We start from the raw sequence: 12,852 nt of genomic DNA on the forward strand, positions 1-12,852 counted from the left end.
CTTCGCTTTTCTTTTTTCATTTATTTTTCAACAATTACAAATGATTTTTCTCAAAATACTGATGTGTTTAATTACTTAAATTGCACGTACATTTTTAAACCACTTCTGGTAACACACGCACTCATAAAATATAACTCTTCATTATAATTCGTTTTGGATTTGATTTATTTTGTTTGTTTGTTTCACTGAATACGTTTATTTATATATTTTTGTTTTAGTTTTAATTATTTTTAAACGGACCGACGCTATGCCGTGTTGTTAACGTTTAAAATGCCGCAAAATGACTGAACTTTCAAGTGGCATCAGTGATTATCACACTTTATGCTTTCGACACATACCGTTACATGGAATACATGTGATTACAATTGACGTTGTTGTTGCATGCGCAATAGAGCACTTGTCATGGCAATTATATAATATGGTAGCACTGAATAGTTAAGCAATGACTTCTAAACTGTTTAGCAGAGATCAAAACCACTTAGTGAATGCACAAACTATGAGTGTTACATAGAGAAGGCTACAATTTATCGATTGCTGCTTGATTTTGATTTCATATTGTACGTTTTATTTATTTCAAATAAATTGTAATACAAAAACAGTTAAGAATATGTAGTGTGTCGATCATGCCCGATTATATGATACACTACAGCAGTTATGAATATGTGTAAAATCTCTTTAGCTTTTATGTACTGAATACAAACTGATTTTCTGAATAAGGCTTTGTAAAATGCATGGATTTAAGTTCATAAATAAGGCAATTTAAAAAAAAAAAAAATTTAAGGCAATTTTAAAAAAAATAATATGCATTAACGTAATTGTGAACTATAAATTCCTAATCGGAGAATCCGGTTGTATAGGGGCCTGGTGAAATGTTGAATCTATTTCAACAGATTTCGATAGGCTTAGTATTTAATAAAAAATGTCGCAATATAGAAAACATTGCTACGGATAAGTCGAAGTTCTCTCTTAGAACTATGAGAAAATATATAATATCTTTACGAAGCATTAAAATTTCAAAAGCATGATTTTAAATTTATTAAAAAAACTATTCTATTTTATCACAATTCAACTTAAAAATTAAATAATATACAAAGATACATAAATACCTATCGAAAAATAAATATTTACAATTTAAAAAGAGCTACATTAACTGAACACATCGATTTGATCTATCAATTCGTTTTCATTCGCCAACTATTCTTAATCATATCGGCTGCTTTTTCGGCAATCATTATAACAATGGCATTTGTATGACCAGCTGGTATATTGGGCATTATGGAGGCATCTGCAACGCGCAGATTATCAATACCATATACCCTTAACTGAGGATCAACCACAGCCTCTGGATCAGATGATGGACCCATTTTACAAGTACCCGATTGATGCTGTAAACTGGAACCGTACAAACGTAGACAACATTTCCAATAACTATCGGATGAAAACGGAAGATGTTCACAACCCAAAAAGGGATTACGATTAAATTGAGTGCCAATTCTACGCATCGCTTTAGTTTCGGTTAATTTCAAGATCTATAAATAAAATCCAAAACAGTTAAATTATGTCATAATTAAAACTCATTTGTTTTTACCAATTTTACACCCTCTATCATGGCTCTTACATCATCGGGATCTTGCATGAAATTTGGTTCCATTTTGGGCCAATGAAAGGGATTAGCACTGCGCAAAGAAATACGTCCTTTACTCTTGGGTCTTAATAACACCGGTACCAAGCCAAAAGTTTCCTGAAAATTACAAACATTTTTAGTTAAAAACAAGTTACCATTAATCTTTCCACAAAATGCTCATCAGCTCAAATACTTTATCGTGTAATCCTTGATAAACTGTTTGATAAAACTCATCCGATATACCCAAAAGATCTCTCATGGAACCCATATGATCACCGCTTAGAGAACCAGCCCCCAAAACGATTTCCATATCAGAATAGTCCTTATCAAAAGCCGATGAAGGCGTTCTTACAAAAGCAAATGCTTCTGCTCCTCCTGGTATAGTATAAGGTCCTTTACCTTGTAATATATATTGTAAAATATCGGTGGGATTCATTAGTCTACGATCGTTTACCGTACTATCATTGATGGAGAACACCAAACCATTTAGTGTTATATGATCTTGCAGATTGTAGCCCACTTTCAGATCCTTAATTACAGTTATATTGTGTTGCTTAAGATTTTGTTTGGGCCCTATGCCCGATAGCATTAATAGTTGTGGTGAGGCTATCGAACCAGCCGATAATATTATTTCCTTTTTGGCACGTATTACAAATCTTTGGCGATTTTTAATAAATTCTACTGCACGAGCTTTAAGTTTTTGAGACTTTTTGGAGGTTTCTATTACAATTTTAGTTACCCTTGATTTCATAGATAAATGCAAATTTTGACGATGTACAATGGGTTTAATAAATGCTTTGCCGGAACTGCATCGGCGGCCGTTTTGTAAAGTAGCTTGAGAACGACTAAATCCCAACATATGCTCACCATTGGGATCGGTTATATTGTAGCCCATTTCATGGCTAGATTTTAAAAAAGCTTTCAGTAGTTTTGATTTATAATCAGTGTAGCAGACATTTAAAGGACCTTTGGTGCCATGATATTTGGATTTTCTTAATTCCTCAATTTCCATATGTTCCGATTTCTTAAAATATGGCAGAACCTCATCATAACTCCAGCCTTTATTGCCCAATTGAGACCAGTGGTCATAATCCTTGCGATGGCCCCGGGTGTAAAGCATGAAATTTATAAGACTAGTACCACCCACACCTCTGCCCTTGGGCCAATTACACACACCATCCTTTAAACCCTGGCAAGCATTTGGTGTGGGATCAGACTTGTAACCCCAATTATAACGGGTCATTTGAGTGAGAGCTGCTGTTAAAGGTACATCACTGATGAAAGTTTCCTGATCCCCGGCCTCCAAAAGCAACACTGTGGCATTTTGTATTTCGCTCAAACGATTCGCCACCACACAACCACCCGAACCAGCACCAATTATAATAAAATCATACTCTGGCAAAAATATTTGTGTATCCGGTAAACGAGTATTTAATAAAGATGTTTCCAAATCACGAGCCAAGTCAACAAAATTTTGTCCCCAGGACAAACTGACAATTGACAGCAAACTTATTATGACAATATTCAAATGCGACATGATGCAGGCATCTCAAATTCAAACTGAAGAATCTAAAATAAAATAAATTGCACAATGTTCTTATTAATTAGCACTTGAATGTAAATTGAAGAATAAAAAAAATATTCTAACTAAACAAAGGCAAAGAAGAAAAAAATACATTGAATAAAATTAACACGTTCTAGAAAAAAAATTAATGTTTATTTATTCACAAATTAAAATTCACTTTCAATCTCAGTTTGAGTTTTAAAAGAATTCAAGCGACAAGCAGACAGTAAGACAATTAATGTCCATTATATTACATTACATTTGAGACGTTTCTTCATTTACATACATGTACATGTATACATATGCATGTATATGCAATAAAATCCTTTGTTTTTAACGGTCTTGTAATATTATAACCTTGAAAATGCCAACCAGTTTTTTCTTGCAATTCCTTGACTTTACTTTAAAGAATTGTAACAAAATTTCAAGTTCAACCACTTGTTGTAAGCAACCAACTTTTCAGGCATTCTGTACTCCCCATATGCATAAAAACTGGTCATAATATTTACAATTTTATTACTTTTTTATGCGATTTTTATACAAAAATACCAACTGAATGTTTTAAAAAGAAAGAACCGGTTATTTTACCACATTTTTTTTTTTTTTTGCAAATCAAAACAAACCTAAAAATAACAATAATAAAATATTGAATAAAATTAATAAAGATTCATATGGTTTGCCTCTTCAGACAAATAAATAATTATTGCAACATTGGCTAAAATTCAAATCAATGAACAATATTATTTTGAAAAATTTTTTTTTTATATAAAAAGGAAAAAAATCGCATTTTATCTCTCCATATAAATGTTTAGAAATACAGTTGGTTACTGTTTTAACGAATGGCAGTTACTTTTTTATTTTAAATTTATTTAAATTTTGAAATTGTGTTAAATATAAATATAAAAAATTCAAGTTCAAAAGTTTAATATAATTTTAATTTATAGTTTTTATTGAATTTATTAATAAGTCTTTTTTTTAATTTCTTGAATTTATCGTTTAGGTCACCCACTAGACATACCACATGGATATACATACATATACATAAGTATATGTATGTCAGGCAATATTTGTTGTCAAAATTTATTTAATTGGTCTATTTTTTTGATTTTTTAGATAAGGTTGTTGTTGTCGTTTTCTGCACGATGAGCATTTTGTATATTATAAGTACGTGACTAGAATTGCAAACACGAAAATATGTCTAAGTTCTAAATATTGGTCCAATGCATTTGGAGTATTAGTGTACTAAGTTTGTAATTAATATCACATTTTATTATCTGACCAATCACTCAATTCATATGTCATGGAACGCATTCATTGTCATGTAAATTAAAAACTGCGTTGGTTTAGTTTTTAACTATAAATCAAAGCAAAAATATAAAACTGAAACTCCTATTTGTAAGGTCTCATTACACCCTGCAACAATTTTGAAAAAAAATTAACATGCATGTGAAACTAGATTACATTCGCAACAATTCTGCGTACTCCGATTTTTATAATCAGCTTTTATGTCCTTATAAAAGGACTTCAAAGTTTAAGGGACTTACAATTTCTAAGGAATATTTTAAATATTTATATCTATTACATGATGCTAATATTGATATTAAATGAAAGCTGGTAATGTGTTCATTTTATATATATTATTTATTTGAATCACTAAGATAAAAAATCGAAAAATAAATTAAATTTAAAAAAAGGTCTCATATTCTAAACAAAAATTTTTAACTACTTTTTTGTGACAAACTTTAAGCTTCCTGATAAATTTAAATAAATAATATTTTTTTTGTAGCAGAGGTTCTCAGCTTCATTTGATATTAATATTAATACCAAATTTTTAATATAAATTTGGAATTACATCTTTTGAAATCGTAAGTCCTTTAAACTTTGAAGTCCTTTTGCAGGGGCATAAGAACTGATCATGAAAAATTGAGTACACAGAGTTAATACTAATGGTCCCGATATCGGGATTTTTAACAACAATCGGAGGCGAGGTATAAATCAACTTAAATGATTTATTATGAAAACTAAATCACATTTTACTCACATAACTGGTGTAGGGTGTTATATGGTCGGCCTCGCCCGCCTATAATTTCTTACTTGTTATTTTTATATATCCGATGGTATCTATGCCAATTTATTGCCCTTTTTATTTTTGATATTTCAGTTTGTAAGTTAGTAGAGTCATCTTAAGTCCAAAAACTTTTAAAATTCTCTTATTTAACACTTTATAATGTATAAAATAGCGGAAAAACACTTCAAAACTCAGGATTTTAAAATCCCGGGATTTCATTTTTTAAAATCCCGGTTTTCGGTACTTTCAAATCCCGAAAATCCCGTTTGGCATCCAAACTGTACACATAGATTTTTTTCATGTGTGAAAATGACTGTTGCACGGTGTTATATTAAGGTTTTATTTAAACTTACTAAAAGACTTTTAGTAAAAGTGCAATAACACAAGCCCTGCTTTTAGTTAAGATATCTCGTAGATGGAAGAAAATATAACAGAGCTTAAATTTTTATTTTAAATTCGACAAATTGGACGTTCAGATGACATAACAAATTTTATGAATAAAGTTGTTTTCGCGCTGCTATAGAGTCTCAAATATGGCCAAAATCTTGTTTTTTATAACACGATATCTGGAAACCCGATGTAATGGATGAATTTTAAGCGCTTTGGTCTCTGGGTAAGTAATTTACAGAGACTGTTCAGAGGGTATGATTTCTGCGCTTTCACTATAGACATTTCTACGATTGACCAAATTTTCCAATGAAAAAAGTTTAAAAAGTTAAATCGTACGTACATATTATGAAAGAATTGAAAACTCAATTTTAATTCTATTCTATTGTCCTCAAAATCTTCTAATGTTATTCCAATGAAAAATATCTAAAAAGTTAAATCGTAAAAGAATTGAAAACCCAATTTTAATTCTATTAAAGATATGTATGTTAAAAATCTATGTATGTATATAAAGAAAAGTGAAATATCGAGTTTAGCTATTACTCAAATCTTTCAACTACGCCTCTGTGCATTATCTTGTATTGTGAACGTCAGTATTTAATTAAAATTCATACAGCATTTTTATTCAATTTAGTATCTGAAATAATCTCTACTTTGTTTTCTATCATGCTCAATAAACCAATATATAAGTTTAATTTAAGCTCATTTGTAATCAATAGATTAATAACACATCAATTTCTAAACTTTTTTTATTTCAATTGACGAGAAAGTATTTTTTTTTATTTCCGAAAAATATTAAAAGTAAACAAATTAGTCTTAAAGCTTAGTTTTGATTCTCTAAAAAAAAAACGAGATAAACCTATTTTGGTTGTAATTATGACCGTTCATGAACAGGACATCACATCATATTTTCGAGACGTTTTAAACGGGCTGTTGCAATCTTAGTTTTAAAGCCAACAGATTGTCCTGTGTTATTTATTCTTCACCGTATAACAAAAATATTTTTTGGAATGTTGAACACAATCATCTATTTATGTATTAAATATTTGAGTAATGCCATACGCACAATTGGGACGAACGACGAATTTCGTATAGCACGACGACTAATCGACGTTGCGTAAATTCGTCGAATGGAATACAATCAAATTATTCGTACTGCGAATTCGTTTTAAAATTTGTTTGTTCGAAATTGGACAAAGTAAGAAAAAGGAACAAAACTTATATTTTTGTGAATCTCCACGATTTTGAGATAATTTTAACAGCTTTAAAATTTATTCGAACATTATTTCGAAATTAGAAAATATAAGAAATTGGCCTCGAAAAGAACTAAAATTATATTTTTGTGAATATCCCCAATTTTGAGACTATTTTAACAGCTTCAAAATTTTTTCGAACATTACTTCGAATTTTCGAACTTAATTTTAAATATTCCAACATAGCATTGTAGTGTCATCAAGTGTACTCTAGATTGCCAAATTTCAGACAATTAGGGCCACGAGAACTGGTTTTAATGGCTTTAAAAATTTTTCGAACTTAAGTTCGAATTTTCGAAAATTTTGTTTTTAGTTTTTATGACCCAGAGATTATTTTAAGAGCATAAAAATTTTTTCGAACATAACTTCGAATTTTCGAATATAATTTCGAATATTCGAACATAATATTGTATTGTCATTAGCTGTACCCACAACCGCAAAATTCCAGCAAATTCGGGCTACCGGAATTGGTTTTAAAACAATTTTCCCCAATAAATTCGTCGTTCGTCTGCATAAAAAATAGAAATAAACCTATCGCACAGTTCGTTACGTACGACGAATTTCGTCATACGCAATGATTGTGTACATTTTCATATACCCAAGTGTGTTATATTTCTGACGACGAATATTCGTTCCGAAAAATTCGTCATTCGTCCCAATTGTGCGTATACTATAACTCAGTTTCTATTAAAACAACTTTAGATTTTGAGATTATTTCAAAGTTGAGAACATATTATTTTTTTCTTTTTATAGCACAGTGTAGTTGAAGAATTTTTGCAACCAATTTATTTTCACTCACATTCAATAATCACTTAAAAATCATGTTTATATTCTTCATTACATATTAATTTATATTTAAGAATATTTTTCAATTATTTTTTTGCATAATTTTCAAATTCCTCTTATTTATGCCCACTTTTTGTATAAATTTTTTATTAGATGAATATTTATTTATATGGGTAAATATTTAAATAGCTCTATAATTGTTTAGTTTAAAATAAAATACACTCGAATATGTAAAAATCACACATAAAAAATTAGAGATGAAATCATAAATATTCAAACGTTTAACACAAGTGTTTAATTAACAATTAACCAGAGAATATAACCAAAACACACTTTACAAATTAGACACGATTGAAATAAATGCAGACAAAAAGTAAATTAGTTAAAATTGTATGCATTTGGCAAATTAATAAATTGGCATACAGTCAAAATTAACAAATGTATTCAAAATTAGATTATACCTTATATATATTTTTTATTGTTTTTCTCACGTTTTTTTTTTTTTGTAAATTTTGTTTTTGCAACGTTTTTCTTTAATTAATTTAAATACTTGTAATTTGTATATAAAAAAACCGTCCATAAAATTTAAAACAGTTTTACGCTTATTAACGACGCATGCGTGCGTTTCTTATGACTGCTTATTGACAATTAAACGTAGATGAGATCAATGCTTAAACAAGAAAACCCCATAACACGATAGATAGATATCTACTCAATCACTACGCTGTTATTATTATTATTATTATTATTATTGTTATAAAGGTAACATCTATCTCTGTAGTTAGAGGGTAAATACATTGCTACTGCTACCCAGCTAGCATTTGGAAGATTGTTGGATGATTAATCAGTAAACTGAGTCATTTTTGACTCCTTTTGATGACCTAAAAGTGATTAATAAGTTGAGCGCTTAAAAAATGACCCGAATGTGATTGAAAACTGAATATTTGAAAAACAATAACAAAATGTATAGCAAGCATAAATTTATCATCCTGGTGTTTAAAATATGATGGTTTTAAAAATATATTTTTTGGTCATATTTCAAGCAGTTGGAAGATCTAAAATTGTTCCTTATGTAATTGTTTTCGTTTGTAATGAAATAGCAACACTTACACTTAAAAATGACTCAAAAACTATTCAAAAATGAGTCGAAACTGATTAGAAATGGGGCTCAGAAAATACTCTTTTGGAAGAGTTAGCAAAACATTTTGTGTGACCTAAAATGAGTTGATATAATTCTCATTTCGTTTATAAAATTAAATGTATAAGTATTTGAATTTGTGTGATATTTATAAAGTCGATTTTCTGTCAAGGAAATTGAAAATATATTATGCTTTAATTATAATAATTTTCTGTGTTTAATGATCTTCTACGGAAGATAGTTGCGCGACTAATCACTAAACTAAGTCTAAATAGCCCAATTAATGTTTGAATTCTGATTTATTTGAAAAACAATCATAAATAGGTCATCCAGGTGTTTGAAATATGATTGTTTGTAAATTTAGTTTGTAGTTATATTTCGCGCAGTCGGAAGATCAAAAACTGTTTTCCGTTGTATTGTATTTGTCTGCAACAAACATAAAAATTACTCAGAAAAGACTCAAAAATGACTATAATATGATTCGGAAATAACTCAAAAACGACCAGTTATTTGGCTCATTAATGACTCAAAAAAGATTAAAAAATGAGTCATAATTCATCAGAAGTGGGGCTGATAAATTACTCATTTAGAAGAGTCGCAGGTAGGGTACCATTTTCTACCGACGAATGTATCATTTATGATTAGAAAATGAGCGCATATATGATCATTTTAATCGTGCAGAAGAGTCATAAATGACTCGAATGTGATCAAAAATTTCAAAAAATGCTAGCTGGGTATTCGTATATTATAAATGTTTATTGTATGTGTGTATATTGCTGTGTTGAGAAAGGTGTGATAAGAGATAAATGAGTAGTATAACGTCCATAGCCAGTTTTAAATTGTTTTTTTTTTTTTTTTTGGTTTGGCCCTATGCTCTGGTTTATGTGCCAAATAGCACAAATGCGCTAAATTCCACTGGAGATTTTCAAGTTCAAGTCAACGAACGCCTTGTGCGAAATTATACACAAATATTTATATTTACATAAATCAATTATGAATATCAATATTAATTAATTACTTATAATGATGAGACCCAAAACGGCATTATGATGAAATTTTGTTTTTTTGTTTTTTTTTTTTTTTTCATATTTAAACGTTTATTGTGGATTTTTGGCATTTTTTCAAATTTAAATTTATGTTACAAATAAAGTGTTAATTCGATATCAGACAACATTTGTAGGTTTTTTTAAAATTGATACCAAAATGTCACATACATACTTTAAGATACATGTTTTTCTTCGTCTTTATATCCGCCTCAATTTACATTGAATTAATTGATTATTTTAAATTAAATTGTTATTTTGTATTTTATCAAAATACAAATCGCTTTTGTTTTGTTTAAGTACTTTTTTTACATTGTTACAGAATTAAGAGTCTTGACCTTACACAACTTGGCTTGATTTCTGGTCATTATTTTTTGGTTTTTATTATGGGGGCCCTTTTCAATAATATGATTGAATCTGTCTAATTTATTCATTATTTATGTTTTACAAATAGATTCTAAATAATTTATTGTTAAAATACATGAAAAAAAACAACGGAAGAATACCACCACACACTAAAAAAAACAACGGTTTACAAATCTAGCAGATTCTTATTGAATTTATTAAACTAGTTTTATTGTACGAGTCAAAACACTTGAGTAACGTTATAAATGTAACGAATAAAATCTATAAATAAAGTGATTTTACACTGTTTACCTTTGTAAAAAAGAGTGAACTGTGTTCGACTATGACGAATCTTACATTTGAAATCAACATTTTCAAGGGAGAAAGCAAATTTATTGCAACAGTAAACAATTAATTTAACTTTTTTGAAAACCATAAGAAGCTAATTTAGGAAGAAATACTTTAGTCCGAAATTTAAAGTTTACATATAATTTTTAGTAACGGTTAATTTCTTTTAACACATACATATACATATATCTTCTATATAGTATAGTATACAACGGGTTAGCCCTCATCTACGTCACAATTTACACCCAACTTATGATTCATTTTATAAAATTTATTTTTACTGATCTTGTGCATGTATGTATATAGCTGTTGTGTACATTTGTTTTGTCTCAACTTTATTTGAACATGTTTTATTTATGCAAATCAATATTAACAAAACCCCAACTAACGATGATTGTGATCTTCATAATGGTCAACAACACATATCTAGTATGTGTAGTAATAATGATCAAAGTACATGATAATAAAAATAAAACGCATAATATATAATATAAATAAAATATTGATTTAGTTTTTGGTAGATTTATTAAGTTTAACATAAGAGTGTGAAGTGTTATGAGAACCATAACAAAACTAAAATTTGGATACGCTTAAAAAGGCTTCCGGTTATTTAGCGCATCAACTCAGACAGATTAAAATGAAATCATGCCAATGTAAACAAACCAGGAAAAATGTTTTAAAACATGTTAATTAAATTAGATTTGGAAGCCAAACAAACCAAACCAAAAACTAACTTGTAGTGGTAGTAATGAACTCTTAATTATGAACTTTTAAAGCTTAACGTTGAGCACCCAATGTCAAGGTCAAAACATAATGATACTTTTGCGGAGGAAACAGCTTAAGAAGAACTTTAGTTAGCTAGCAAATTTTTGTAGAAATCAATTTAGTTTTTGGCATGACCTTGGAATATATTTACAACTTTTTTTTACAAATAATTATTACCTAGAAAAAACTTACCTATTTAAAATGCTTCATTAATCATTAAGAAAAAAAAAAACTATTTCATTTTATATTTTACTATCTAAATGGATAATAAATTTTACCGTTTTTTTTTTAGGTCAAACATTAATATTTGTTTTTTGGTATTATTTTTAAAATATTTATGTAGAGAAAAAAAATTTATAAAAAAATATTTCCACTTTAAATGCATTTAAACGTCTCTTGTACAGCTTTTGTACACCATTATGACCCATCTAGACATTTTATGCTCGAAGCGTTCATTAATCGATATTTGTGTGCATGATTTTGCACATTTTTATTATGTATTGTTGTTTTAATTTCAATTAAATGAAAAAAAAAAAAAACACACAATTTGATTTCTTTCAAATGATTTTGTCTGAACAAATTTGTAGTACGTGAGTGATAAAGTTATATCTATAAATTCCATTAATATAATAAAATTGTTTATTACTTATTCACGTACAAAACCTGGGTGTAATGTTAAGTCTTTTTTCTATAACATTTTGGTTGAACTTCTGCTTATTGACTTCTTCGATTAATATGTTTATTACAAGACTAGCATACCCTGGGTGCTTCGCTACCCTAACTTAAACTAAATAAATACAAAATTTTGTTTACTTTTATAGAAAATTAAAATTGATTAAACATTTTTTTAATGTTTCAGTTTTATACGTTCAATATCACGTGATTAAATTCGCATTCAGTAAGAAGCTTGTATTTTTAGTTTCATTCATTTAGCTTACACATTATAGAAAATTGCGAAAGTACTATTTGAAAAAAAGTACTATAAAATACCTCTAATAGATTATCATTTATGTTTCTGTGTTCAATATTATATACAATTCAAAAAATATAATTTGATGAATGAAAAAGTACCAAAAGTCCCTTTCAGTAGATTCTCATTCACTAAGGTCCCTACATTTTAAATTTTATTTTCAATATATATGTTCAATATCGTAAAAATATCAAAAAGTACTAACGGAAAAACGAAAAAGTACAAACATCTCTTTCAATAAATTCTCATTTAATAAGGACCGTATGTTCCGGTTAACCAATTTAAAGAATCTAAAAGGTACCATTTGAAGAATAGAAAAGTACCAAATAGTTCCCACTTACAGAATATTATTTAGTCAAGACCATCTAGGTTCATTATTTTAGAAAATTAAAAAAGTACCATTTATGAGAAAGTACTAAAAAGTTCTCTCTTAAAGGATCTTATTCAATGAGGACCGTGTATGTTTAATAATCATGTGCTTTGGATTCATATTAAAGAACATACAAAGAGTATCATTCGAAGAAAGAAAAAGTACCAAAAGTGGAATAAATTTTACCTAAG

General features: G+C 28.5%; 2 protein-coding genes across 2 annotated transcripts in view; both read right to left on the reverse strand.

The window, feature by feature from the left end:
• The window catches only part of LOC119605189, a 98,083-nt gene extending 97,808 nt beyond the window's left edge, over nucleotides 1-275 (reverse strand). Inside the window, exon 1 of the mRNA XM_037958146.1 lies at nucleotides 91-275. The gene's annotated coding sequence lies outside the window, so the exon portion shown is untranslated. The remainder of the gene's footprint in view (nucleotides 1-90) is intronic.
• Nucleotides 276-1,033: 758 nt separating this feature from the next.
• LOC119605093 (glucose dehydrogenase [FAD, quinone]) lies at nucleotides 1,034-8,339 on the reverse strand. The gene is made up of 4 exons (XM_037958041.1): nucleotides 8,144-8,339; nucleotides 1,818-3,193; nucleotides 1,589-1,741; nucleotides 1,034-1,529 (listed from the first exon to the last, which is right to left on the reverse strand). Exons 2-4 carry the CDS (start codon nucleotides 3,159-3,161, stop codon nucleotides 1,173-1,175), a joined length of 1,854 nt encoding a protein of 617 aa, XP_037813969.1. The 5' UTR covers nucleotides 3,162-3,193; nucleotides 8,144-8,339; the 3' UTR covers nucleotides 1,034-1,172.
• Between the last annotated feature and the right edge of the window lie 4,513 nt (nucleotides 8,340-12,852).

The sequence above is a fragment of the Lucilia sericata genome, unplaced genomic scaffold, assembly GCF_015586225.1.
Source record: "Lucilia sericata isolate MDLA Ls3-8-SP2 unplaced genomic scaffold, ASM1558622v1 Contig000014F_arrow, whole genome shotgun sequence".
Taxonomy (NCBI): Eukaryota; Metazoa; Arthropoda; class Insecta; order Diptera; family Calliphoridae; genus Lucilia; species Lucilia sericata.